Here is a 24,571-nt window from a genome sequence, read left to right on the forward strand (position 1 = left end):
TAATAAACCTCTCAGCAGAATGCCAAGAAGAGCATCACGGCAAAGTGCTTGGCGGGAGACAGGCTTGCGGCACGGGCAACCGGGCGAACGGCACTCCCCTGAATAGATAAAGAAAGTCTTTGTATTAGCCTGTACAAAAAAGTTTCTCAAATGCACAGAATGCCATCAAAACATGCGAGCTTTCAAATTCTGAGAAAGGCCATGGCTACTCAATGGCAGAGTTATAACGCGTCTACCTGACACTTAGTAAAATTAACATTTTTACAGACAGCAGGAAAATGTTCGAGATTGATTGTTGTATTGTAAAGACACATGGAACAGGTATTACTGGCAGATTTTCAGCAGGTTCTCTTCAATATTATGTTGCCAATTTTAAGTTAGTTATTATTAAACATGCGGAAATGAAGGATAATTGTCCAGCCACAAGAAAATACGGCAAAACTAAAGCCAATGTTCGGCATCGGCGTGAAGACAAAGATAGTTTAAAAAGGCATGCTATATAAGAAAGTTATGATTTCACAAAGCACTTTTTAAGCCTAATTTGATTTTTTTTTTTTTTTTTTTTTTTTTTTTTTTTTTTTTTTTTTTTTAAGGAAAAAGTTGAAGCAAGTTGAAGAAATTGTGTGTCTGGGACCATTAAAAGTGAATATGCTGCCCACACTATTACAGATACAGTACATGCAAATTACGTGAGTAGCTTCTTCAGCTCTTAGGGAAACCTACAAGAATGTCTGCGACAGCATATCTATGTTCAGTAGATTGGTTGAAATGCATATTCGGAGAAATACGATACTACATGGGTAGAGTGCTGCTAGGATTTTGAGTTGTGGTCTGAAGGACTAAACAAGTTCTTGATTAAACCAGGCTTTGAAAATGTTGGTGGTTAATGAGTTTTTAAATTACATAGTTGTGTTTCAAGTTGAAACATTTAATTTGCTTGAATTTTCAGATTAAATATGCTGCACAGTCTGAACAGCTGCAAAACAAGGGGCGCCTTACTGAAGCTCTGGAATTTACTGCATCTGATCTTCCCAAAGAGCCAGCTTGTCCTCTGGATGATATGGAGTCCATCATGCATAAGGCATTAGAAAAGGCAAAGAGCGCCTCCCCACCTCATTCTGGAGCAGGTGGAGATGCAAGCCTTTTGCAGAACTCCCATGTAAATACAGTTAAATCTGATGCACGCACTTCCCCACTCCTGCATAATCCGTTCCTTAGCTCAAATCCGTACTCGCACTCAGCACAAGGCCAGAACTTGTACATGGCAACCAACTCGATGCCTTATCGTAGTGGAAGTAAGTAAAATTATGTTTGCATGAGAGTCCAATAGCAATGTTATTAGACCATTATACTACAAAGGGGGAGTTCTCATACAGTAAATAAAGTAGTAATTTAGTGTGTGTGAGTATATCAGTTTTGCATTAAAGGAATTTTTGTGTATTTGGACATTGTGCCAATGACAGAAGCTGAGAAATCGTTGAGAGGAAGGACGTTAGAGTGAACCCTACATACATGAAAAAGAGACATATTTTATGATGACTGGAGTATTTTAAGACATGTTTGTTCAGGCTTTTTTTTTTTCTCTCCCAAGAGCTTTTTTTTCTTACTAGGGACATTTTAGTTGAATTTTGTTCAGAAATACTGGTCATTTTGTTCTATTATTATTATTATTATTATTGTTGTTGTTGTTGTTGTTGTTGTTGTTGTTGTTATTTCATGTTCATGGACATTTTATATTTGCCATTAAAATTAGTGAGAACAGTGGTTAAAAAAAAAAAAAAAAAAAGAGCACGATTCTGGACGTGTTGGCAAAGCCTAAAATTAAAAAATGCTGAAAGTCTGCATCAAAATTATAAAGAGAGAAAGTCGGTTTGCTCTGTATTTGGAGGGTAATTTCAGGAACCACTCAATTATTTTTAGTAGCTCTTTCACCATTAGAAAGCTTCACTATCATAATCATAGAACCATTCCAGCATGCCAGGTGGATTGGTGTCTTCGCCATTGTTGTCTGTTCAGAAATGCCTCCTCTCTCATCACTGACTCCCAGGTCCCTTATTGGCTTAATGGCTGTATATAATTATGCTAAATTGTCAAGCGAGCAGGTACATTTCAAAAGTGAAGCATGTTGAAGAAATTGTGCGTCTGGGACCATTAAAAGTGAATATGCTGCCCATACTATTACAGATACAGTACATGCAAATTATGTGAGTAATTTCTTCAGCTCTTAGGGAAACCTACAAAAATGTCTGCGACAGCATGTCTGTCTTCTGTAGATTGGTTGAAAGGCATATCCTCTTAAAACTGCTTGTTGTGGCAAATGACTGCCCTGTTATTCAGAGTCTTGTGTATTGTTGCCATACACATATTAATTGGGAAGATCATTCCTTAAGATTATTATCCTTGCATTTGCTCACTGTATTACTGGGCAAGTTGGCCGTGCGGTTAGGGGCGCGCAGCTGTGAGATAATGGGTTTGAACCCCACTCTTGGCAGCCCTGAAGATGGTTTTCCATGGTTTCCCATTTTCACACCAGACAAATGCTGGGGCTGTACCTTAATTAGGGCCATGGCTGCATCTTTCCCAAACCTAGCCCTTTCCTCTCCCATTGTTGCCGTAAGACCTATCTGTGTCAGCGCGAAGTAAAGTATGTTTCAAAAAAAAAACCCACTGTATTAATGATTTCCAGAGTGTTATGATACTTATTACAGCTTTTTTTTTTTTTAACATAAATACCTACTTACAGTAAAATTTGTTAAGTTTTTCAAGGAACCATCCAAAAAATCTTAATACATTGATGACTGGCTCGAAATGGAGGCTGCTATCCCGTGTAGACCGGATAGTTCAAGCCTTCAAGAAAGAAATTACACTGCTCTACTCAAACTAACTCAAACTACTATAACTCAAAAATTATTCAAGATATCAACCTCTAACTTGGAACTACTGACTACGTTGTTTAGTAGTCTGTACAGTGTGGTACCTTTCAAAGCAATACAGTTTGTGGCTACATTTAGTAGTCTTTCTTAGCACTGTGTAGTATGAATGCCCTGTTTGTGCCTTTCGTGTACTTATTGTATTCAAGTACGAAAGTCGATCAAATATGAACAGGATTTTTGTTCCTGACATTAACAGTTGGTAGGGCTAGCCCCGCGCTTCTACTATGTATGGCTTTTCAGGCGTTTGCTCTATTAACCAGCATTTCGTCTTAGGCCTGACACTAGACTCGTCAGAGTGGGATGTGTCAGACCCTACCCACTTATGCTGGGGTGTATGCAGGTGAACTTATCAGAAGCCTCTTATGTGGCACAGTCTGATAACTGCATACAGGAGATAAAACTCCACAATGGAAATAATGCCTGCCTAGCAATTCCAAATGGTGATTCTAAATTCCCATGGAGGGAATTAGACGCCTGAAAAGCCATACATCTAATTTTTGATCTGATTTTTGATATGCTCTATTGGTGGAAAAATATCTAATTCCCTCCATGGGAATTTAGAATCACCATTTGGAATTGCTAGGCAGGCATTATTTCCATTGTGGAGTTTTATCTCCTGTATGCAGTTATCAGACTGTGCCACATAAGAGGCTTCTGATAAGTTCACCTGCATACACCCCAGCATAAGTGGGTAGGGTCTGACACATCCCACTCTGACGAGTCTAGTGTCAGGCCTAAGACGAAATGCCTGAAAAGCCATACATCTAATTTTTTATCTGATTTTTGATATGCTCTATTGGTGGAAAAATATCTAATTCCCTCCATGGGAATTTAGAATCACCATTTGGAATTGCTAGGCAGGCATTATTTCCATTGTGGAGTTTTATCTCCTGTATGCAGTTATCAGACTGTGCCACATAAGAGGCTTCTGATAAGTTCACCTGCATACACCCCAGCATAAGTGGGTAGGGTCTGACACATCCCACTCTGACGAGTCTAGTGTCAGGCCTAAGACGAAATGCTGGTTAATAGAGCAAACGCCTGAAAAGCCGTACATCTAATTTTTGATCTGATTTTTGATATGCTCTATTGGTGGAAAAATATCTAATTCCCTCCATGGGAATTTAGAATCACCACTTCTACTATGCTTTGGCGGGACCATTAGGAGTGGGGAGAGCGTGCTGTTGGATATTACCCGCTGTTTCGTCACTAACCTCACGATGTCGGAGCAACAGCTGCACCCCTCCACTGTGCAAAGCATAATTATAACATTTCTTGCTCGTGGAGGAGTTACAGTGGCGGAAATTTGCCAGAGATTGACTGCACAGTTTGGTGATCAAACATGTCCAGGGTGCCTATGTTTGCCTGGCATAAAATGTTCAAGGAAGGACGAGAACCTGTGGAAACAGTAAAATGAAAATGTTAAAGGTCCGCCTTTTCAATACCATGAATGTTTATTGATGTGAATATATATCACATAATGTTCAAAGAAGATTGGTACTAGTTTCGACGCTCATTGCGTGTCATGAGCGTCGAAACTAGTACCAATCTTCTTTAAATGTTATGTGATATATATTCACATCAATAAACATTCATGGTATTGAAAAGGTGGACTTCAACATTTTCATTTTACTGTAATACCAGTTCAATACGGAACAAAATGAAGTTTCTAACTTTCAACCTGTGGAAAATCAACAACACGATCCCCATCCTCGGACCAGCATTACAGATGAAACATTTGTGTGGTTAAAGGCATTATTGACAATGATCGACGGGCGAGAGTATCAGAAATTGCAGAACAAGTCGGAATCAGTTATGGGAGCTGTCAAACAATCGTCACAAATGACCTGCAGTTCTGTAAAGTGTGTTCCAGATGGGTCCTCGCCTTTTGGCGAAAAATCTGATGTTGAGACATTTGGAGGTCTGTCAGAGGCACTGGGCTACACTTGATCATCCTCCTTACAGCCCAGACTTATTGCCCTGCGATTTCCATTTGTTCGGACCGCTTAAAGAAGCTCTTGGAGGGCAATGATTGGAAGATGACGAGATTGTGGAAGACTTCATGCGCAACTGGCTGGTGACACGACTCTGCTCTTTTTACGATGAGGGCACTAAAAAGCTGCCCATACGCTGGAACAAATGCATTTCTAAAGCAGGAAACTATGTGGGGGAAAAAAAAAAATTGTGATTGCCTTGTGTTATTCAATAGATTAATTCAAATAAAAAATTAAATCCCGTTTATATTTGATCCCTCCTCGTATACAAGGATTTCTCTTTACAGTTACTCTCCGTTCAGTGTTAGCCGTTAATCATTAGAAATATCTAATTCACTGTCACTCGGTACCTATTATAACCGGTCCGTACATAATCTCAATTATTGGTAGCCGTCAGCACTTGAATACACCGCGCCATATTGACATCTGCACCAGGGCTCCAGGGAATAGCTCTACGTATCCAAAATATTTTGTTAACACTAGGACCGCAGGAACATACTGTAAAGCTAGAACCACCATTTTGACCGCTGTATTGGAATTATTATTTTTATTCTCAAAACGTATGGTAACTCATTATCATCATTTCAAATATGCATTACTAGGTTTATAAAACATTAATTAGGGGATCTAACACGGAAAAGATTCAAATTATTTAATAGTGTTGCAAATGTAATATTTTCCTAATTTATTACAAACACAAAAAATTTCTATAAAACACACTTATCTAATAAACAAACATTGTTTTTACTTCAAATTCTTTTAGTCTCAACAGTAAAATAGTTATTACTCATTGTCAGAAAATAAAATTACTGTAAAATTCCATTTACTGCAATTTATGACCTGAAACATGTATGCCAAATCCACGTACCACAACATATTTGTCTCTTTCTTTTCCTTTAGTGTATTTGCACACGTTGATGCAGTTCTGCATCTTTAGAAGCACGAACTTCATACCACGACCTTAGTTATGTCCTTTGAGCAAGAACCACACACTCGCTGTTTGCACTTTCTGCAGGTAATACTTGTCTTATTCCTGCATTTCCTCATTTGGCATTGCCTATTCTGTACATTTCCTTCCACAGGCTTCCTAATTTCAGGTTCTGTATCCACAGGCTTAGGTTTCGATCCCATGTACCCCATACGAAGCTCCACTGCTAGTTTCAGGATGTCATTTCGGCGACTGATCTTCCCTGTCAGTGTTTGAAAATGATCCAGGAGTTGAAATGAAATGGTGTATGGCTTTTAGTGCCGGGATATGTCCGAGGACACATGATGAAGACGACACATACAACCAGTCCCCGTGCCAGGGGAATTAAACAATTTTGGTTAAAATTCCTGACCCAGCCGGGAATTGAACCCGGGACCCCTGTGCCCAAAGACCAACATGCTAACCTTTTAGCCATGGAGCCAGGCATCCAGGAGTTGATAGCTGCCAAGTCAAGAATATTATGAAATACATGAACAGGCCATCTTCGTGTAACGGATCGAACAGTATATTTTCTTCCCATTTGATCTACCATGTCCACATCAATTTTGTATTGTAGTAGAAGTCTTCTGTTTCTGAAATCCTGTTTGGATTGGCTTGAAGTTCAACTTCTGAGTGCAAAGTACTGTATAGAAGGACATTCTTGTTTTGTTTTCCTTGATAAACCTTGTGTCATTGGAATGTTTCAGGAGAGTTGTATCGTAAAGACTAGCTTTCATAGCCTTCAGAGCTTTAGGAATTTCTCTCCTTGATTGTCTAATGGTTCCAACAATATTCGTACCATTACTTTTCAACTTCTTACCAAGTTTCACTGTTGCAAAGAAAGTTGTCTGTAGTCACTTTTCGTCCCTTCTTTTGAAACGGCTCCACCAACTTCATTACTACACTTTCGGGTAGTCTTGTCACGTGGTCTGAGGTTGTCTTTTCCTGGGTAAAAACTTTGAGTCAACGTCCACAAGAAGCCAAAATTTAATTCCAGATTTATCTGTACTGTAAGAATGACACCTTGTTTTGCTTGGAAAAAACTGCTCATCAGCAGGCAGATTTTCACCTGGAATATAAGACGATTGACAATTTTCAATGAATTTGTTCCATACTTTTGATACTAACGCAAATTTATCAGTTTTGAAACATTCTAATTTTGTAATTCTGACATCGAAACGCAAAAATCTTTGGATTTCTCGAAAACAGTTCCTCCCCATTGTTTCACTGAAGAGTAGTGGCCCCCCACTTTTTTAGACCAGAGTTCATCACGTTTAGTGCTACTGGCTCAAAGCTTACACCACGAGCATAGATACAGTAAAAACTGTGTATAATGTGAAAGCAGTACTGTATTAGTAGTAGACCCTCATTTTTGAAAAATTGGTTTTTCACAGATTATTATAAATTATAAGATAGATGTTATCCAGGAGATAGTAGGTTCGAATCCCACTATCGGCAGCCCTGAAAATGGTTTTCCGTGGTTTCCCATTTTCACACCAGGCAAATGCTGGGGCTGTACCTTAATTAAGGCCACGGCCGCTTCCTTCCAACTCCTAGGCCTTTCCTATCCCATCGTCGCCATAAGACCTATCTGTGTCGGTGCGACATAAAGCCCTTAGCAAAAAAAAAAAAAAAAAAAAAAAAGATGTTATATATATATATATATATATATATATATGAGATTAATAGACTCTAACTACTGGACCGAATTTGCTGAAATCTCACAATTTGTTCTTATTACTTTCAAGAGTCTTTAGGAAGCCGTTTGAACGAAATCGGATGGGTAGTTTTATTATGATGAGTAATTTTATGTCATCATCATCATCATCATTTCCCTTTATCCAGCTGTAGCCAGGTAGGGTTAAATACGGTTCCTCTCCACTTTCTTCCACCACTCCTCCTCCAACACTGTGTCCCAGTCCAGGTAATTAATTTAATTACAAATCCGCACCAAGATTGGATTAAACTTGATGGACAGATTGTTGCTAGGTGACAAAAACTTACTCTGCATCGTGATAGTACAGTAAGAATGGTTGTATATAGGAAAATGGGAAGACGCTGCCATGTTTTATGAGCCAAAATTGGTATAAGTATGACGTGCTACGTGGAATAAATAGTGTGCAGTCAAGACACTCCTAATCACCCATAGGGGAGGGGGTGAAATGTAAAAGTATTTTTAAAAAAAGACTGATATTAGTGTCGTATCAATAGTTTTCGGGGTCACTGAGATGAAGTATGATACTCAAGATGCCGTTGAAGTCAAATTTCATCCCAAATAGTACTGCTAGAGACAGGGGTTGAAAGGAGGTGAAATATTAAAAAATATAAAATGACCAACGTTAATATAGAATCCATAGTTTTCGGGGTCGTTGAAATGAATAGGAACTCTCTAAATGTCTTTTAAGTCTAAGTTCAGCCCCATCGGCATGGGGGTGAGAGGTGGTGGTGGTGATTATTGTAAATGTATATAGTTCATCATAAAAATGGTATCTCATCACTATGAGCAATCTTTCATTTTTCCACATTTTTCTTCAACAAATTATAGATTACATATTGATCATCCATTTTTATATATGCAAGGGGCAAGGGTAAATAAATTTACATAGGCAGAAAAATGTCTGCCAGGTTTTGCTATTACCTGAATACCACCTGCATTTTATTTATTTACATACCTGCCAACTTTCCCGATTTAGGCAGGAGACTCCTGATTTTCGAGAGTTTTTCCCGCCTGCCGATTATTCTATTATTTCTCCCTATTTTAGCTTTTTTTGTTGAACTTCAAACATTTGTTTTCACATCCCGCCATTTCAGTTTTTTATGCCAGTGGCCGGAAGTCCTTCACTCATTGGCCGCTTTCAAATGAAATATCGACGTTTATTAATGCGAGAAATGTGCGCGAATGTGCGATGTTTATTGAAATCTGTATATTGCGATGCGTACATCGATTGTCAATCTCTCATTCTTGCGTACTCTGTTCGTGTTCGTTCACATCAGTCTAGTCGATTCCATTCTGTTTGGTCAATTCCAGAGACTGTATTTGGTCTTAGTAATTTAGTGACAGAATTTCAATGATAACGACTACTGACTTTTCTAGAGATTTTAGGAGCCATTTGGAGACAATTTTGACTAATTTTAATTTATCTCAATATAAATAAAATAAGAGTTTTGTGTGTACATTGCTCAGAATTTTAAAAGAAAGATATTTCCGTACCGGTCGTGACCATAGTAACAAGGGGAAATGCACGTTTTAATTTTCCGTAATTTCTGTCTGTATGTACATACGTACGCACGCTCATCACGAGAAAGCGGCTGAAGAGAATTTAATGAAACTTGGTATATAACGTCGGGAAATAAGTCGCTACAATCTAGGCCATAAATAATTTTATTCACGCTGAGTGAAATGGTAGTTTAGGGGAAGGCCTAAAATGTATTTCTCAAATATGCATGTTGTTATTGGCCATATCGATAAATACTGCATAATTAAAGTTATATATTATTAAATTTCCTATCAATTATGTCTTATCATTTTTACCGTACTGGCTATAGAGAGATATTCATGAATTTGGTTTTTTTTTGTTAAGTCCATATCAGCACCGAGGTACGAGAAAATGTGTGAACAGAATTTTATGTAAAGTCGGGGAATATGGAATTACAGTCTACACTATGAATAATTTTATTCACTCTGTTCAAAATGGTAGTTTAGGAGAAGGTGCCAAAAATTTAATTTTTAATTACCTGTCTTACTGGTCATATTGAAAAGTACTACATAACAAAAGTTATAGAGAATACAATTTCCGGTTATTTATGTCTTATTCAGTTTTGCAAGAGACAGTTGTTATTTATGTCTTATTCAGTTTTGCAAGAGACAATTGTCATGATTGATCCGTATTGAAACTGACTTAAGCAAATTATCACAAAAATAATTTATTCTATTATCACCACCTATTCCGTACAAGCCACGTGCTTTGTGGATGAAATCTCCATAATACTGTATACACTTCTCAGGGACATGTTTCGCCCCTTGTTAAGTGCATCAGCCTGTAGGTAACCTTAAGGTCAAATGTCTGAAACATTATCTATTCATACATGGATTACAATGAAAAATGTTCCACATTAATGAGAAAAAAGTCATGAAGGAACGATCGCTTGAATAATAACACAAGAGGGAGTCATGAAAGAAAGGACGACTCTCTTTACATTAGATCCTCTAATATCACAGATTCGGAAGAAAACTAAATGTGAAGGGCTCCAATATAGAAAGCTCATAAAATTGATCAACAAGAACATTACATTGACCATTGTTTGTTGTGATGTGCTTTGTTTATTCTGCTGCCATTTATCTCCGATAGATGGGATTACTGCTGTGTATAGAGTATAACAGCCTGCCTGAATATTGGCGGGAAGTAGCTGGGGAGTGGAGAGTCGATCCCTACTCTGAAGCAGTGATTAGAATGAGCAGTGTGCGCACTTAAATGGAATAATTACACAGGAGTGTTCGCGATTGTCTGCAGCCTGGTCATTCAAGCTCTGAAACTTTGAACTGTTAGATCGACACTGTAGTACTTTTCGCTAAAAGTGAGAAAATGTGCTGTTTTCATTTGATCGAAGATATCGTATGACAGCATTTCTTTTAATCACGACATCCATACTGGTGGCATTGTAATGATCTATGTTGACTTCAGTTGGGAAAACTATAAGGGCAGTCTTTCTGAGAATTCCGTGGCGAAGCACAGGGTACATCAGCTAGTTATTTGATACAAACAGCATTGCGTTTCGCATAATCGCACGGGCGCTTGATGCAATATATTAATCTAAGCATTTACTAAGTGATGGCATGAAAGTGCACGAGTTCATACTATTTTCGGTAAACTTGTCAGAGACCGATCATCTCACTCGCATACTTTCTGTGAGGGAATAGAGATGTGTAATTTTTAGCCTTGTAGCCTTGTATAGCAACAGTCAGGCTTTGCGACAATAAGTATTATAAATATATCGTAGTAGTGTATTGTGCAAGATATGTAGAATGAGCAGTTTTGACCAATTGTATCTCCTGATTTTCATATCAAAATCTCCTGATTTTTGGTTTTGTAAAGTTGGCAGGTATTTATTTATATATATATATATATATATAATTCGCTGGCGCCATCAAGGACCACGTTAAGTCTTGTTGCATTTGACACTGAACTTGGCCTTCTTTATAGCCCAAATTTCCCTCATTCTTTGTGAGTGGGCCTGCTTACGCTCCTCTGTCCAAGGGGCACCGTGTCTTCTCTTGGGGTGCTCGTCTCGGTTTAGCCCGTTCGTCAATATTTTCTTGCGGAAGAGATCTCTGTTAAGGGCGTCTTCAGCTGAGATGTGTAGCATTTGCAGGTCTTCTTTGGTATTTCTAAACCAGGGAATTGTGGTTTTGGGGTTTGAATCAAAAAAGTGAAAGATTTCTTTAGTTAACTTTCTTCCGTCCATTCCTTTCAGATGACCGTAAAATCGTGCCAGTCTTTTTCTGATTGTGTCGGTAATTTTCTCTATTTTGCTGTAGACTTCCTTGTTGGATCTCTTTTGATGGATTCCATGTGTGTACTTTGATCCCAAGATTCCTCTCACAATTTTGCATTCTCTTTTCTCCAGTTCTTCAAGGAGTCCTTTGTTGGCATTTAGAGACAGGGTTTCGGCTGCATATAGAACTACTGGTTTCAGAACTGTTTCATAGTGACGTATCTTGGTGTTTTGGGAAAGGCATTTTTTGTTGTAGATTGTGCGGGATGTTTGGTAGGCTATTTCCAGTTTGCGTACTCGCTCCTGAAGTGCTTCTTTGTCCAGTCCATTTTTCATTATGATCTCACCCAGGTATTTGAATTTGTCTACTCGGGTGATGTCCCCTTATTTTGTATGGAGTTTTGGTGGAGCCTCTTTGATGTTAGTCATTTCTTCTGTTTTCTCAAACGATATCTGCAAACCAGTTTGTTCGGCAATTTCCTTTAAAATTTCAACTCGAGCTCTAGCGGTTTCTATGTCGTTTGAGAGAACAGCAATATCATCGGCAAATGCTAAGCAGTCTGTTGCGATCCCCTTGGATTTGGTTCCTATTCTCAATGGACTGTAGTTGGTTTCCTGTAATCTCACCCGCCAGGTTCTGATGATCTTTTCAAGAACACAGTTGAAGAGTATCGGGGATAACCCATCACCTTGTCGGACTCCTGTTTTGATGTCAAAGGAATGCGAGAGACATCCGTGGAACTTCACCTTGGATTTTGTATCGGTCAGGGTGGCTCTAATTAATGCCAGCAGTTTCAAATCAACTCCAGATTCATTTAAGATGTTTAGCAGGACTTCCCGGTCAATGGAAGCGTACGCTTTCTTAAAGTCCACACATACTGCTTGGACCTTAGTGTACAATATCTGATGATCGTTTTGAGATTTTGGATCTGCTCAGCTGTTGAGCGACCTTTTCTGAACCCTCCTTGGTATTCACCTATTTGATGTTTGACTTGTGCTTCCAAACGCTCCAGGATGGCAAGTGATAGAATTTTGTAAGTCACGGGTAGCAATGATATTCCTCTGTAGTTGTTGATGTTCTTCATGCTGCCTTTTTTGTGTAATGGATGGATCATAGCTATTTTCCAATCTTCGGGTAGGGTCTCCTTGTTCCAAATTTCTTCTATTTGCTTTTGCAAGATATCAAGTGATTCCTCTGGGGCATATTTCCATAGTTCTGCTACTACTGAGTCTTCCCCCGGCGCTTTGTTATTTTTGAGACGGGCAATGTGGCGCTTGACTTCATCTCTGTAGGGTGGTCTGGAATCTGGGTATCTGAGTAAGGGTTCCTTGGTCTCAATGGCACTTTGCGGTTTAGAGCAATTAAGTAAATTCTTGAAGTAATCTGCCAGAATGCTGCAATTTTCTTCATTTGACGTCGCCAGTGTGCCGTCCTTTCGCTCAAAGCATAGAGGTGGTGGTTTATAGCCAGTGAGTTTGCGTTTGAAGGCTCTGTAGTACTCTCTGCTTTCATTCTTCCTAAAGTTTCGTTCTATCTTTTCAATGAGAGATTTTTCGTATTTACGTTTCTCAGTTCTGAACACCCTAGCTGCTTGGGCACGTTGGGTTTTGTAGGTTTCCCAATCATTTTCTGATTTCGTAGAGTCGTACTGTTTCCACGCATTGAGTCTTTCTTGGAGGACTGATTCGCAGGTACCATTCCACCAGGCATGCTTTTTGCTACTCTTGATTTCTGCAGCGTCTTTGGCGGCCTCAACAAGAAGACTTTTGGTGTTGTTAAAGTCACAGTCATTTGGTCTAGCCTTCTCCTAGAACTCCTCGACCCTTTGCCGAAGTTTATCATTGTCGAAGCGTGTGATCTGTTTGGTTGTCTTCCTTGTGTTTGCGGGAATTGGTTTGAATTTGATAAGAGACATATAATGATCTGAGGCTACATTGATGTCTTTCTTTACCTTGACATTCATAATCTCAGGGCTGTTTCTCCTGGAGATTGCAACATGATCAATTTGGAACTCTCCGAGAGCTTGGATGGGAGAACGCCAAGTCATTTGCTTTCTGGGTAGATGGCGAAAGTGGGTCGACATGACCTGCAGGTTGTGATTTTCGCAAATGGGCACCAGTCTTTTGCTGTTGGGATTGGTTCCTTTGTGAGCAGGGTAATTTCCTATAAGTTTCTTGTACTTCTGTTCACGACCTAGTTGGGCATTGAAGTCACCCAAAAGAAGCTTGACATGGTGTTTGGGGATTTTGTTTAATTTTTCATCCAGTAGGTCCCAGAAATTATCAACTTCGTCTGGATCAGACTTGTTCTTATCGTTTGTAGGAGCATGTGCATTAACTAGGGCGTAGGTTTTGTTTGCGCATTTAATTGTGAGTATAGACAATCTGTCATTCACAGGTTCGAAATTTGCAACCGATTTAAGGATCTTGGTTCTAACAGCAAACGCGGTTCCAAGCATCACAGCTCCATTGAGGATTCCTCTTTGCGCTTTGCTCTTGAAAAATCGGTAGCCTTCGGATTCAAAAATCTCTTCATCTGGGTACCTTGTTTCCTGTAGGGCCATTATGGATATCTGATTTTCGTGAAGAGCTTTGGTGAGGGTTTTCAGCTTGCCAGTTTGTGTAAGTGAATTAATGTTGAAAGTTGCTAGAAAGGTTTTAGATTTTGGCCTGAGTTTTTGACTCTTCGGGGTACACTGAGATGCTCAGACTCGTCTCTTGCATGATGTCGGGTCTCCCCCAGAATTCGAACGAGACTCGTGCGCCGTGGCGTTCACGACGAGGGATTTATCCGAAGATTTACCCCCTGGGGTATGTTTCTTGAAATGTTGTGCCATCATGCTTTTTGACTTGACTTTGCTTTGGACGGGTACCCATCCTTTTACAACTAGGGTTGTTAGCCCTAGAGGTTGCCTCAAGATGTTTTCTGGCTTCTGGTCATTTACCAGTCTTTGCCATAACCCTGGCAAGGGACCAGTTTTTTTTTTTTTTTTTTTTTTTTTTCACGGTGGTATTTTATTTCCCTACTACCCTCTGACTCTGCTGGCGGCAGAGCCAGCGAGCTTCCCCAATTCCAATGGGACGCGCCCGATGGAGGTAACCGGTAAATCCCCACACGGGTTATTTATTTATTTATTTATTTATTTATTTATTTATTTATTTATTTATTTATTTATTTATTTATTTATTTAATATCACTTCTGAAAATCAGGGGTGCTAACATTCAAGCCTTTCATAGCATGGTCATAAAATACATTGTTCAGGATGTTCGTCAATATGGCAAGAGCTGTTGCATGTCGACTACGACTTGTAAGTGGCCAAAATCTCTCTCAATTCCGCGTTGTTAGAGCCACATGGTGTGCCGTGTGGGTTTGTGTAAAAGTAAGAAAAGATTCGAGGAAAAATGCATTGCAGTCTGTATGAAATGACAGTCAGTTTGTTCAAAACTTACGTTTCCGTGGATAATTTCTGTACTGTGGCTTATTCATTAGTTATTTTCTAATTCTGATACTATGTGAATATGCATGTTCAATTTCATTCTTAAAAATGGAAATACAGTAGCAGTTTTCTGTTGGAAACTTCTATGCATGTATCATGGAAATATATTTCAGGCCCCAGTAGAGTAACAATAACATTTTTTGCTGTAAATTTATGTGGGAACATTCTTTCTGAAATTCAACCATATGTGAGAATTTATAACCCAACCTCTGAAATGAGGGATGCACACTGCCATATCTGAGATATATCACATTCTTATTTCATTTCAGTACCTAATATCAAATTTAAGGGATAATATACTTCCACCCTTTATTTGTAACAAGTTAACAACTGCAATTAGCCACGTTATTTACTTACTCATTGTGAAAACCTATTCTTGCCTCTCGTTTCAAACTTCACTTCAGTGTTCCAACAAGAATATATGTTATTTTTTAAACAACCAGAGTCGTGAATTGAGGGGTATCACTAATAGACTTTGATAGTCCCTGTGAATTTCAGCGAGAACTCTCGCTAATGCACATAGTGGGAAATTGAGATGGGAGATTTTAATTTTAATTTCGTGTGGCTATTTCTAGCCGAGTGCAGCCCTTGTAAGGCAGACCCTCCGATGAGGGTGGGCGGCATCTGCCATTTGTAGGACACTGCGTGTTATTGTTGTGGAGGATAGTGTTATGTGTGGTGTGTGAGTTGCAGGGATGTTGGGGACAGCACAAACACCCAGCCCCCGGGCCACTGGAATTAACCAATGAAAGTTAAAATCCCCGACCCGGCCAGGAATCGAACCCGGGACCCTCTGAACCGAAGGCCAGTACGCTGATCATTCAGCCAACGAGTCGGACAGATGGGAGATGATCAATCATATTCAGTTAAAAGTTGAAGTTTGCAAATATTGATATGGAATGAATAACGCACGTTAAACCACTTGGTGTTTTTTGATCACTCATAAAGTCATAACAGATGAGTATACTCTTGGGGTGAATGGGTTCTCATTGTAACTATTTGATATTACATAGGTTAATATAGGAATTTTCAATTATCTTTAAAAAAAACTTTGTTACATTGGGATTATGGCTCTATGTTGTACTCTCTGTAGTGGGCTACTACTGTATGTTGTGTTTTTATTAAAACCAAACCACATCGCGCTACAGCCCCGAAAGCCTGCAGATTCTGAGGTAACGTGTGGTTAGCACGGTGAATCATCTTAGTCGTTATTCTTAGCTTTCTAGACCGGGGGTGCTATCTACCGTCAGATAGCTGCTCAATCGTAACCATGTAGGCTGAGTGGACTTCGAACCAGCCCTTAGATCCAGGTAAAAATCCCTGATCTGACTGGGAATCGGACCTGGGGGCATCCGGATAAGAGACATGCGACAGCTCTTGCTGCATTGCCGCACATACTGAACAATGCATTTTATGTCCTACGCTGCAGGACTGGCTGTGATTCTATTTCTTGCAAGCAAAAAAAAAAAAAAGAATTGAAACTAGCAATTTTGTGGCACATTTTTTGAAATATAATAAAATTATTCAGTAATTTTTGTTCTGAATTTTATCACTAGAAATTCTGAGTGTGGGCCTTATTCAGTGGGGGGTGGTATTCGGGATTATACAGTAAGTGCTGCATGATTTGCGATCGTTTCAAAGTTGTAATGTTATGCAGATTTTAGTTACTTTACAATTTTTTCATAAATTATTTTGTAATTCAAGAATTTTCCTGCAAATATCTGTCTGTTTCAGTAATCTTTTTGCAGTTTTGTACATATTTTGCTATGGAAACCGTGGTATATTGCAGTTTCCCTTCCACTAATTGATCACTTAGAAACAATATATTTTGCTGTAAACATATTGATAATCGATATTTTGCATTTCTGTTTATAAAATTTATAAATTTCATTGTAATGGTCCATATTGACTCTCAATTCAATTTTGATTTAGTGGTAGTTTCTGCCTTTCAATACTTGTGTTTATTATTTTATATTTACATATAACTAACACTTAAAATATACGTCTGTCTTAGTTGCATATTGATATCAAAATAGGTTCCTATGTTATTTAGCGATTTTATGCACGTGTCATTTAAAACTTTATTGTCAAGAGCATACCTATATTGTAAGTTAAGATTTAATCTGAATTTTTTAAACAGTCCTTTATTTCAAAATTAAAATTCTCAAAAGGAACCCTAATTTCTTTTGACAAATCGTAAATATTGAAGTACGCAGGGTTTTTCGGTTGTGTTTTTTTTTTTTTCCCCCTCCATGAAATTATTGGAATTCTGCCCCAGATGGCAGTGGACTCTTCAGTTATTTATTTTTGCTTCTAAAAACATGTGTGAGTGTAACTCAAGAATATAAGTAAACTCGTCTCCTCATCCCGGGGTGGTGCAGCTCTTATTAGGCACACCCCAATGGAGGTGAGTTGCACGTACCATTCCAACCGTATACCAGCTCTCCTGCCATTCTTAAATTTCTGGCAGTACCGGGAATCAAATCTGGGCCTCTGAGGATGGCGGCTAATAACACTAACCATTACGCTACGGAGGCGGGCACTCGGAATATGATGAATGTTATTTCAATGTTTGTTATTATATTGTGTTTAAATGTTTTGAACCTTTTCATTAAGATATTTGCATACATATTTTGATTGTAACAGTTTCCTTTCTTTGCCTGTATTATCTAATTCAAAGTACAGTCTGACAAAAAAAAATTAAGCACATAGAAGGGGAGGAGAAACGAAATGGAACATCACCTGTTGAGAGGATATATGTTATTTCAGTTTGTCTTTTGGTTTTTGGTTTTTTTATTTGTTCCTTCATTATGTTTTTTGGCATTTTTTAGCTTGTATTATGTAAATCATTTCAAAAAACCCTGCCCCTCCCCTTTTTTTTTTTTTTCACTGAAGATGGCTCAAACGAGCCAAAACATGTTTGAATTTGATTACTCCGTCTTATGATGGAATGTATGATGTATTGAATTTGGAGGATACACTCAATTTTTCATCTTTGTAAAGTAAATTTCTTCTTGATATTTAATTTTTTTGTCAGGCATTGTATTTAGGCATTTTGTATATTATATTTATATATGCTCTATCTGCCTAGATCCAGCTCTAGTGAGATACAGTGTGCTGGGTGTGTTATGTGTCGTGGAATGGGCTAGATCAAGTTTTGTACTTTCAGTTTTCTCTCCTAGTTTCATCCTTGGCTTTGGAAATATTAAAGTGATTGAAGTATGATCAATGCTAGTAATGCCTTTCCTTATAGTGAAGAATCGTTATTAAGTAACTGAAATTGCATCATTATGACAGTGCAGCAAAAGAAAGTAAAATATGGGAAATAATAGGATTTTGAGAAGATTGTTGTTGACTGGCTTCATAAGTCCCAGAAATGGACAATACTCTGTATTCTTGTGGCACTGTATGTGCAGTTCTACTAAAAACGCTGTCTCAGTTAACTGTGATCACTTTAAGATGGTTTAAGTGGAGTTTTACTGTAGTCATCCATCATTTTGGAAACATAACAGCACAGGAGCTACTCCATTGCTGGTAATGAAATCTTTTGTTCATACAATTGCACAGAATTATGAGGGGTCCTTCAAATTTCTGTATGTTCATGTTTTGTACTGTTGACACATTCCTGCAAATTATAGTTGTCATGACTTGTATGCCATTTTGGTTGAGTAGTGGGTTTTTTATTGGCTTGACAGATAAGATTATCATTGCTATTGGACTCGTAATTACTTCTGCACGTACAGTAGTTGCAGCATCATTGTGTTGTTGTTGTGACTTTTTATAGCGTACCAAACCAGTGCCTTTGGTGCTGCACCACCATTTGCAGTACGGATACCTCCACAAATTCCAGCAGTTATGCCAACTCCAATTGTAAATCCAGTACCTTTGACAGGATTCCTGACAAATGGACCTCTCATTTTAGAACAGGTAATGTATGACAAGCATCTTTATTCTTTTTCATGCCACGTGCTGCTATTCCAGTTGCAGTGGAGGGTAAGTTTATGGTCTTCAGATATCAGCGACTCTTTGTATCTGTAGTCGTGTTTCTCTGTGGTCACAACCTGTAGTAGAAATGTTTGTTGTTTGGAAGTGTAACTTAAAACTTGGGTGTACATGCAGCTCGGTTTAGACTTTCGAGATTGACAATGATCACAATTGGACACAGGTTTTTGAACAACTTAGATATACACAAGGCTTCGTTCAGGAAAGGAAAAAAATGGTAGATTTAAGTGTAAAATACAATGCACAATTATGAAGTCTGCTCTTTAAATTTCTAACCCTCATCTTTTGCTGATTTATTTCTGATATTTTCTTTTTCTTTGATTTTCCCCATCTAAGGTACTACGGAAAGTATCCCTGAGCGTTCATCTTAATCCTTCTTTCCTTGACTTCCAATAGTTCTTCATCCTTTCACTTTGCTGTTTCCTCCTCTCTTGTGTCCAGATGTTATTACCTTTCCTCGTTTCCTTCTCCTGGAAACCCTTGAAAGTTGTTCTGTCTATTATTATATCATCTGTTATTGCAATCTCTGTCATATCTTTTTTTACTCCTCAGATCCACTGGTTGCCATTTTTGCTCTTGTAACATAATTAAACACTCATTTTGTCAATCTACTGTTATTCATTATTATGTGACCAAAGAATGTAGTTCTCCTCTTTCTGACTAACAGCCTTTCATTTTCTTCATCCTTGTATAGATCTTTATTCCTCCTATGTCTAAACTCTCGTTTTCAGTGGTCCCCAAATTTTCCTCAACATTTTCCTTTCTTTTTTTCTCTTATCTCTTCCCGTTTCACCAGTTTTCATAGAGAATATGCATTCTGTAGCAAACAGACTCTCTGGTTTGATTACTGTGTTGTAGTGTTCGATTTTAGTTTTCCTTGAGCGATTCTTCTTATTATAGGTATCTTTAGTGAGTTGGTATGCTAGTTCTAGTTTTCTTGCTCTTGATCTGTTTGCTTCCTTAACGAGTCCATTAACCTGACATATTTCACCTAGGTATTTAAATTTATTAACCTTGTTGATTTTCCCGTAATCTGTTTTTAGTGCTGTGGGTGAATCCCTAATATTTGACATGAATTTAGTCTTCTCAAAACCGAGCTTGATAGATGAATCCAAAAATGTCCTTAAAGGTGAAATAAGGGTGAAATGGAATTTTATCTGCAGTCGCTTAAGTGCGGCCAGTATCCAGTATTCGGGAGATAGTAGGTTCGAACCCCACTGTCGGCAGCTCTGAAAATGGTTTTCCGTGGTTTCCCATTTTCACACCAGGCAAATGCTGGGGCTGTACCTTAATCAAGGCCACGGCTGCTTCCTTCCCACTCCTAGCCCTTCCTTGTCTCATCGTCACCATAAGACCTATCTGTGTCGGTGCGGCGTAAAGCAACTAGCAAAAAAAAAGTCTTCTCAAAAGATATTTGAAGTCCAACTTTTCCTGCTATTTCTTTCAGAAGGTTGATTTGCTTTACGGCAGTCTCTATACTTCCAGAGAGGATTCCTATGTCATGAGCAAAGGCCGTTTAATAGTTTACACCAACCCCTTTGTGCTTTGAACCTAATCTTATCTCATGATGGAGTCCCCTTTCTTGAAGCCTTTATTCCCATACTCTTAATACCTTTTCCAGGACGATATTGAAAAGAATCAGGGAAAGCCCATCTCCCTGTCTGACACCGGTTTTAATTTCAAATTTATCTGGGATCTCTCCCATAAATTTCACTCTGGACTTTGTTTCAGTCAAAGTTTGGCTAATTATATTGATTGATTTTGTGTCAACTCTAAATTCCTCTAAAATATTCAGTAGCGAAATTCTGTCTACTGAATCGTACGCATTTTTGAAGTCCACAAAAACTATGACATAGTTTAGAATCTGTTCTGCACATGTTCTGCCTTTTCTGAACCCACCTTTCTATTCTCCAATTTGTTTGTCTTTTTTTGTTGCTTCAATTCTATTATGAAGAGCTTTTGACAGTATTTTATATGCAACGGCTAGTAGGGAGATTCATCTGTAATTGTTCACATCTGTTTTGTCTCCATTTTTATATAATGGGTATATCAGTGCGTTCATTCAATCATCAGGGATTTTCTTTGTTCGCCAGATTTCTGGTTTTATGTTTGTCAGTTCCTGTCTTGCATGACTGTCTGCTTCTTTCCACAATTCTGCAACAATCAAATCTTTCCCTGCAGCCTTATTGTTTTTCAGACTTCGGATTATGTCATATATTTCTTTCTCATCTGGTGAGTCCGAGGTTTAGCTTTTGTTTGTGGTTGCCTGAATTCTAATCTTTCTTTAGGTTCTTCACAGTTCAGTAGTTTTTCAAAATAATATGCCAAAATTTCACAACTGTCCTTGTTGTTTAGTCCGTTCCATTTTCGCCTTTAAAACCGAGACTGGATGGTTGATACTTCGTTGTTTCCCCTTTGAATGTTTTGTAAAAATTTCTTGTATTATGTTTAGTGAAATCTTCTTCAATTTGCATGAGCCGACTTCTTTCATATTTTCTCTTCACATTTCTTATAGTTTTAGAAGTGTGTGTTTGCACACTGTCTCAAAAGTCTGAAAATTCTCAGTTTTAAAGGAGTGCCACCTTTTCCAGGCTGTCAGTCTCTCATTTATGGCCTCTTCACATCCTTCATTCCACCATCTATGCTTCTTTCCCCTCTCCAGAGGGCATACATAGTTCCTGTGCAGCTTCAGTTATTTTTGTTCTCAGATCCTCCCAGTTCTTCGTGCTGTCCTTTCCTGACTTCTCCTTGAATTTTTGGTTTACTTCCGAGTTGCTTTTTAACATTTCAACTTCAAATTTAGTTCTCCAGTTCTCTTGTATTGTCTTATTTTGAGGGATGAATCTCATTTTTATGGTCGTAAGGTAATGATCACTCTTATTGTTGGCTCCTTTTTTTTTAACCTTGACATTTTGGATCTCCTTTTGATCTTAGCAGAGATAGCTACGTGGTCAGTTTGGAATTCTCCGAGGTATGGGTTTGGAGACCACCAGGTTTTTTGTTTTCTGCTCAGCTTTTTAAAGTAGATAGACATTAGTTTGAGATTAAAAGCCTTGCATAGCTCTACAAGCCCTATTCCATTTCTATTTGTTCTTTTGTGTGCCGGGAACTCTCCTACAATCTTCTTATAAATCCTTTCTCTCCCAGCTTGTGCATTGAAGTCTCCAAGTAACACTCTGACATGATCTGCAGGAATTTTATAGATTTCGTTTTCCAAGAGTTTCCAGTACTCTTCCACTTTGTCAGGTTTTTTCCTGTTATCGTCGTTATTATTATTATTTTTATTTCCACATCTTATGGTTAAGAGAGACAGCCTTTCAGAGGGTGAATAGAAGTTTTGGACTGATTCCACTATGCTCTTGTGTACTATGAAAGCAGTTCCTAGATGGGGGACGTCCTTCATTATTCTTTTCCCCGGTTTTCCTTTGTATATTCTGTAATTTTCTGAGTCTAACATATTACTGTCTCTATATATGGTTTCATGAAGAGCAAGTATTGAGATTTTCTGGTCATCTAGAATTTTGATTAGTTCTTTTAGTTTTCCAACTTTCAGAAGTGTATTAATATTTAGCATGCCAAAGAAGTATTTTCATATTATCATTTAGACTTTCACGGCCCGTGTAACTATTCATGAGGTATATTTTTGGGTTTATGCCGTGTAATTAATTATAAAACGCACTCAACGCGTTTCTTCATCAGGAGACAACAGAGAAATGAAACGACGCATAACAGGTTGCTAGGAGAAAGCAACAAGGAACTTGAAATGGTGCCCTAAGATGTAAACGGGATGCCATTTTAGCCCCAGCTAGAGACAACGAATGGCAACAGTAAAGCATTATTCTCTAATGGTTCTGATAATAGGTAGCCATGATTCACTGAGGTTGTAGCCTGTATCGCGGTTGAAATTATCTGGGTGTTTACGTATTTCAACCGCATCCCTGATAATTCTTGGGCGATATTGCTTTATACGAGCAAGAACATCCACTTCTTGGAACAAGACATCATGACCAGGTGTTAAGGCATGATCAGCAACAGCTGATTTATCAGGTTGCTTGAGTCTGATACATCTGGTATGTTCTTTGATGCGAGTACATACCGTTCTCGAAGTCTGCCCAATAAGGATTCCACACATTTCATTGAGAAGTTAAAAACTATATCACTTCAGCCAGGCAATATCTTGGTGAATCTCGACGTGGTGTCTCTGTTTATGAAAGTACCTGTTGATGGTGTTATGTCTCTCATTAATGATATTTTCACTGAAGAGATCGCAGGGCTTTTCTACCACTGCATGACCTCCTACTTTCTATGGAATGGGAAATATTATGAACAGACATGGTGTGGCCATGGGAAGTCCTCTCTCTCCTGTTGTGGCTAATATCTTCATGGAAAACTTTGAAGAGAAAGCTTTGTTGTCGGCACTTTGCAAACTGAAGATCTGGTGACTATGTGGATGATACGTTTGTCGTATGGACAGAAGGTGAAGACAATCTTGGTCACTTTCTGTATCACCTTAATCGCCAGCACCCTTCCATTTGTTTCACCATGGAAATGGAATCTGACGGCAAAATACCATTTTTAGATGTTCTCGTCACCAAGAAAGAGGATGGCTCTTTAGAACACAGCGTTCATCATAAGCCTACACACACCAATAGATATCTCCACGCAGATTCTCACCATCACCCTGCCCAGAAACATGGTATCCTTACAACTCTGACTACCAGGGCGAGGAGGATTTGTGAAGTGTCAGCTCTACAAGAGGAAATCAACACCTTGAGAACCACCTTTGAGAGCAACGGTTACAGCAGAGCTTTGATCTCAATGGTTCTGAAATCAACACATAATCGGACGTCTGTTAAGGAAAAAGATGTAAAAGTAACTGCGTATCTACCTTACATACATAACACGACTGACCGTATTGCTAAAATCTTACATATGAACTGTTTTTGGAACATCAATTAAGATTAGGCAACTCCTGCGACCAACTAATTATAGTTTGCCTAAATTGCAACTACCTGGTATCTACAGAGTTCCCTGTACTTGTGGCAAGGTTTATATTGGGCAGACTTCGAGAACGGTATGTACTCGCATCAAAGAACATACCAGATGTATCAGACTCAAGCAACCTGATAAATCAGCTGTTGCTGATCATGCCTTATAACACCTGGTCATGATGTCTTGTTCCAAGAAGTGGATGTTCTTGCCCGTATAAAGCAATATCGCCCAAGAATTATCAGGGATGCGGTTGAAATACGTAAACACCCAGATAATTTCAACCGCGATACAGGCTATAACCTCAGTGAATCATGGCTACCTATTATCAGAACTTTACTGTTGCCATTCGTTGTCTCTAGCTGGGGCTAAAATGGCGTCCTGTTTACATCTTACGGCACCATTTCAAGTTCCTTGTTGCTTTCTCCTAGCAACCTGTTATATGTCATTTCATTTCTCTGTTGTCTCCTGATGAAGAAAGGCAAGGTTCCTTTTGAAACGTGTTGAGTGTGTTTTATATTAATTACACAGCATAAGCCCAAAAATATACCTCATGAAAAGTATTTTCATTTAGGTCTCAGTTTGTTGTTAGCTGATGGGTCACCTGTAGAAGGCTCCGACTCCTTTTTGAATGCTGTTCTGGGCTCTCCAGAATCCTTAGGCCCATTTGCACAGCATACTGCCGTGGTGGATTG

The 24,571-nt window shown here is 38.6% G+C and overlaps 1 protein-coding gene across 1 annotated transcript in view; it reads left to right on the top strand.

Annotated features, from left to right (window-relative positions):
* The window catches only part of LOC136879362 (E3 ubiquitin-protein ligase TTC3), a 349,380-nt gene that overhangs the window by 223,493 nt on the left and 101,316 nt on the right, over positions 1-24,571 (top strand). Inside the window, exons 24-25 of the mRNA XM_068229092.1 lie at positions 950-1,295; positions 18,670-18,812. Of these exons, the coding sequence (XP_068085193.1) occupies positions 950-1,295; positions 18,670-18,812 (489 nt within the window). The remainder of the gene's footprint in view (positions 1-949; positions 1,296-18,669; positions 18,813-24,571) is intronic.

This window comes from Anabrus simplex, chromosome 8 (assembly GCF_040414725.1).
Source record: "Anabrus simplex isolate iqAnaSimp1 chromosome 8, ASM4041472v1, whole genome shotgun sequence".
Lineage (NCBI taxonomy): Eukaryota > Metazoa > Arthropoda > Insecta > Orthoptera > Tettigoniidae > Anabrus > Anabrus simplex.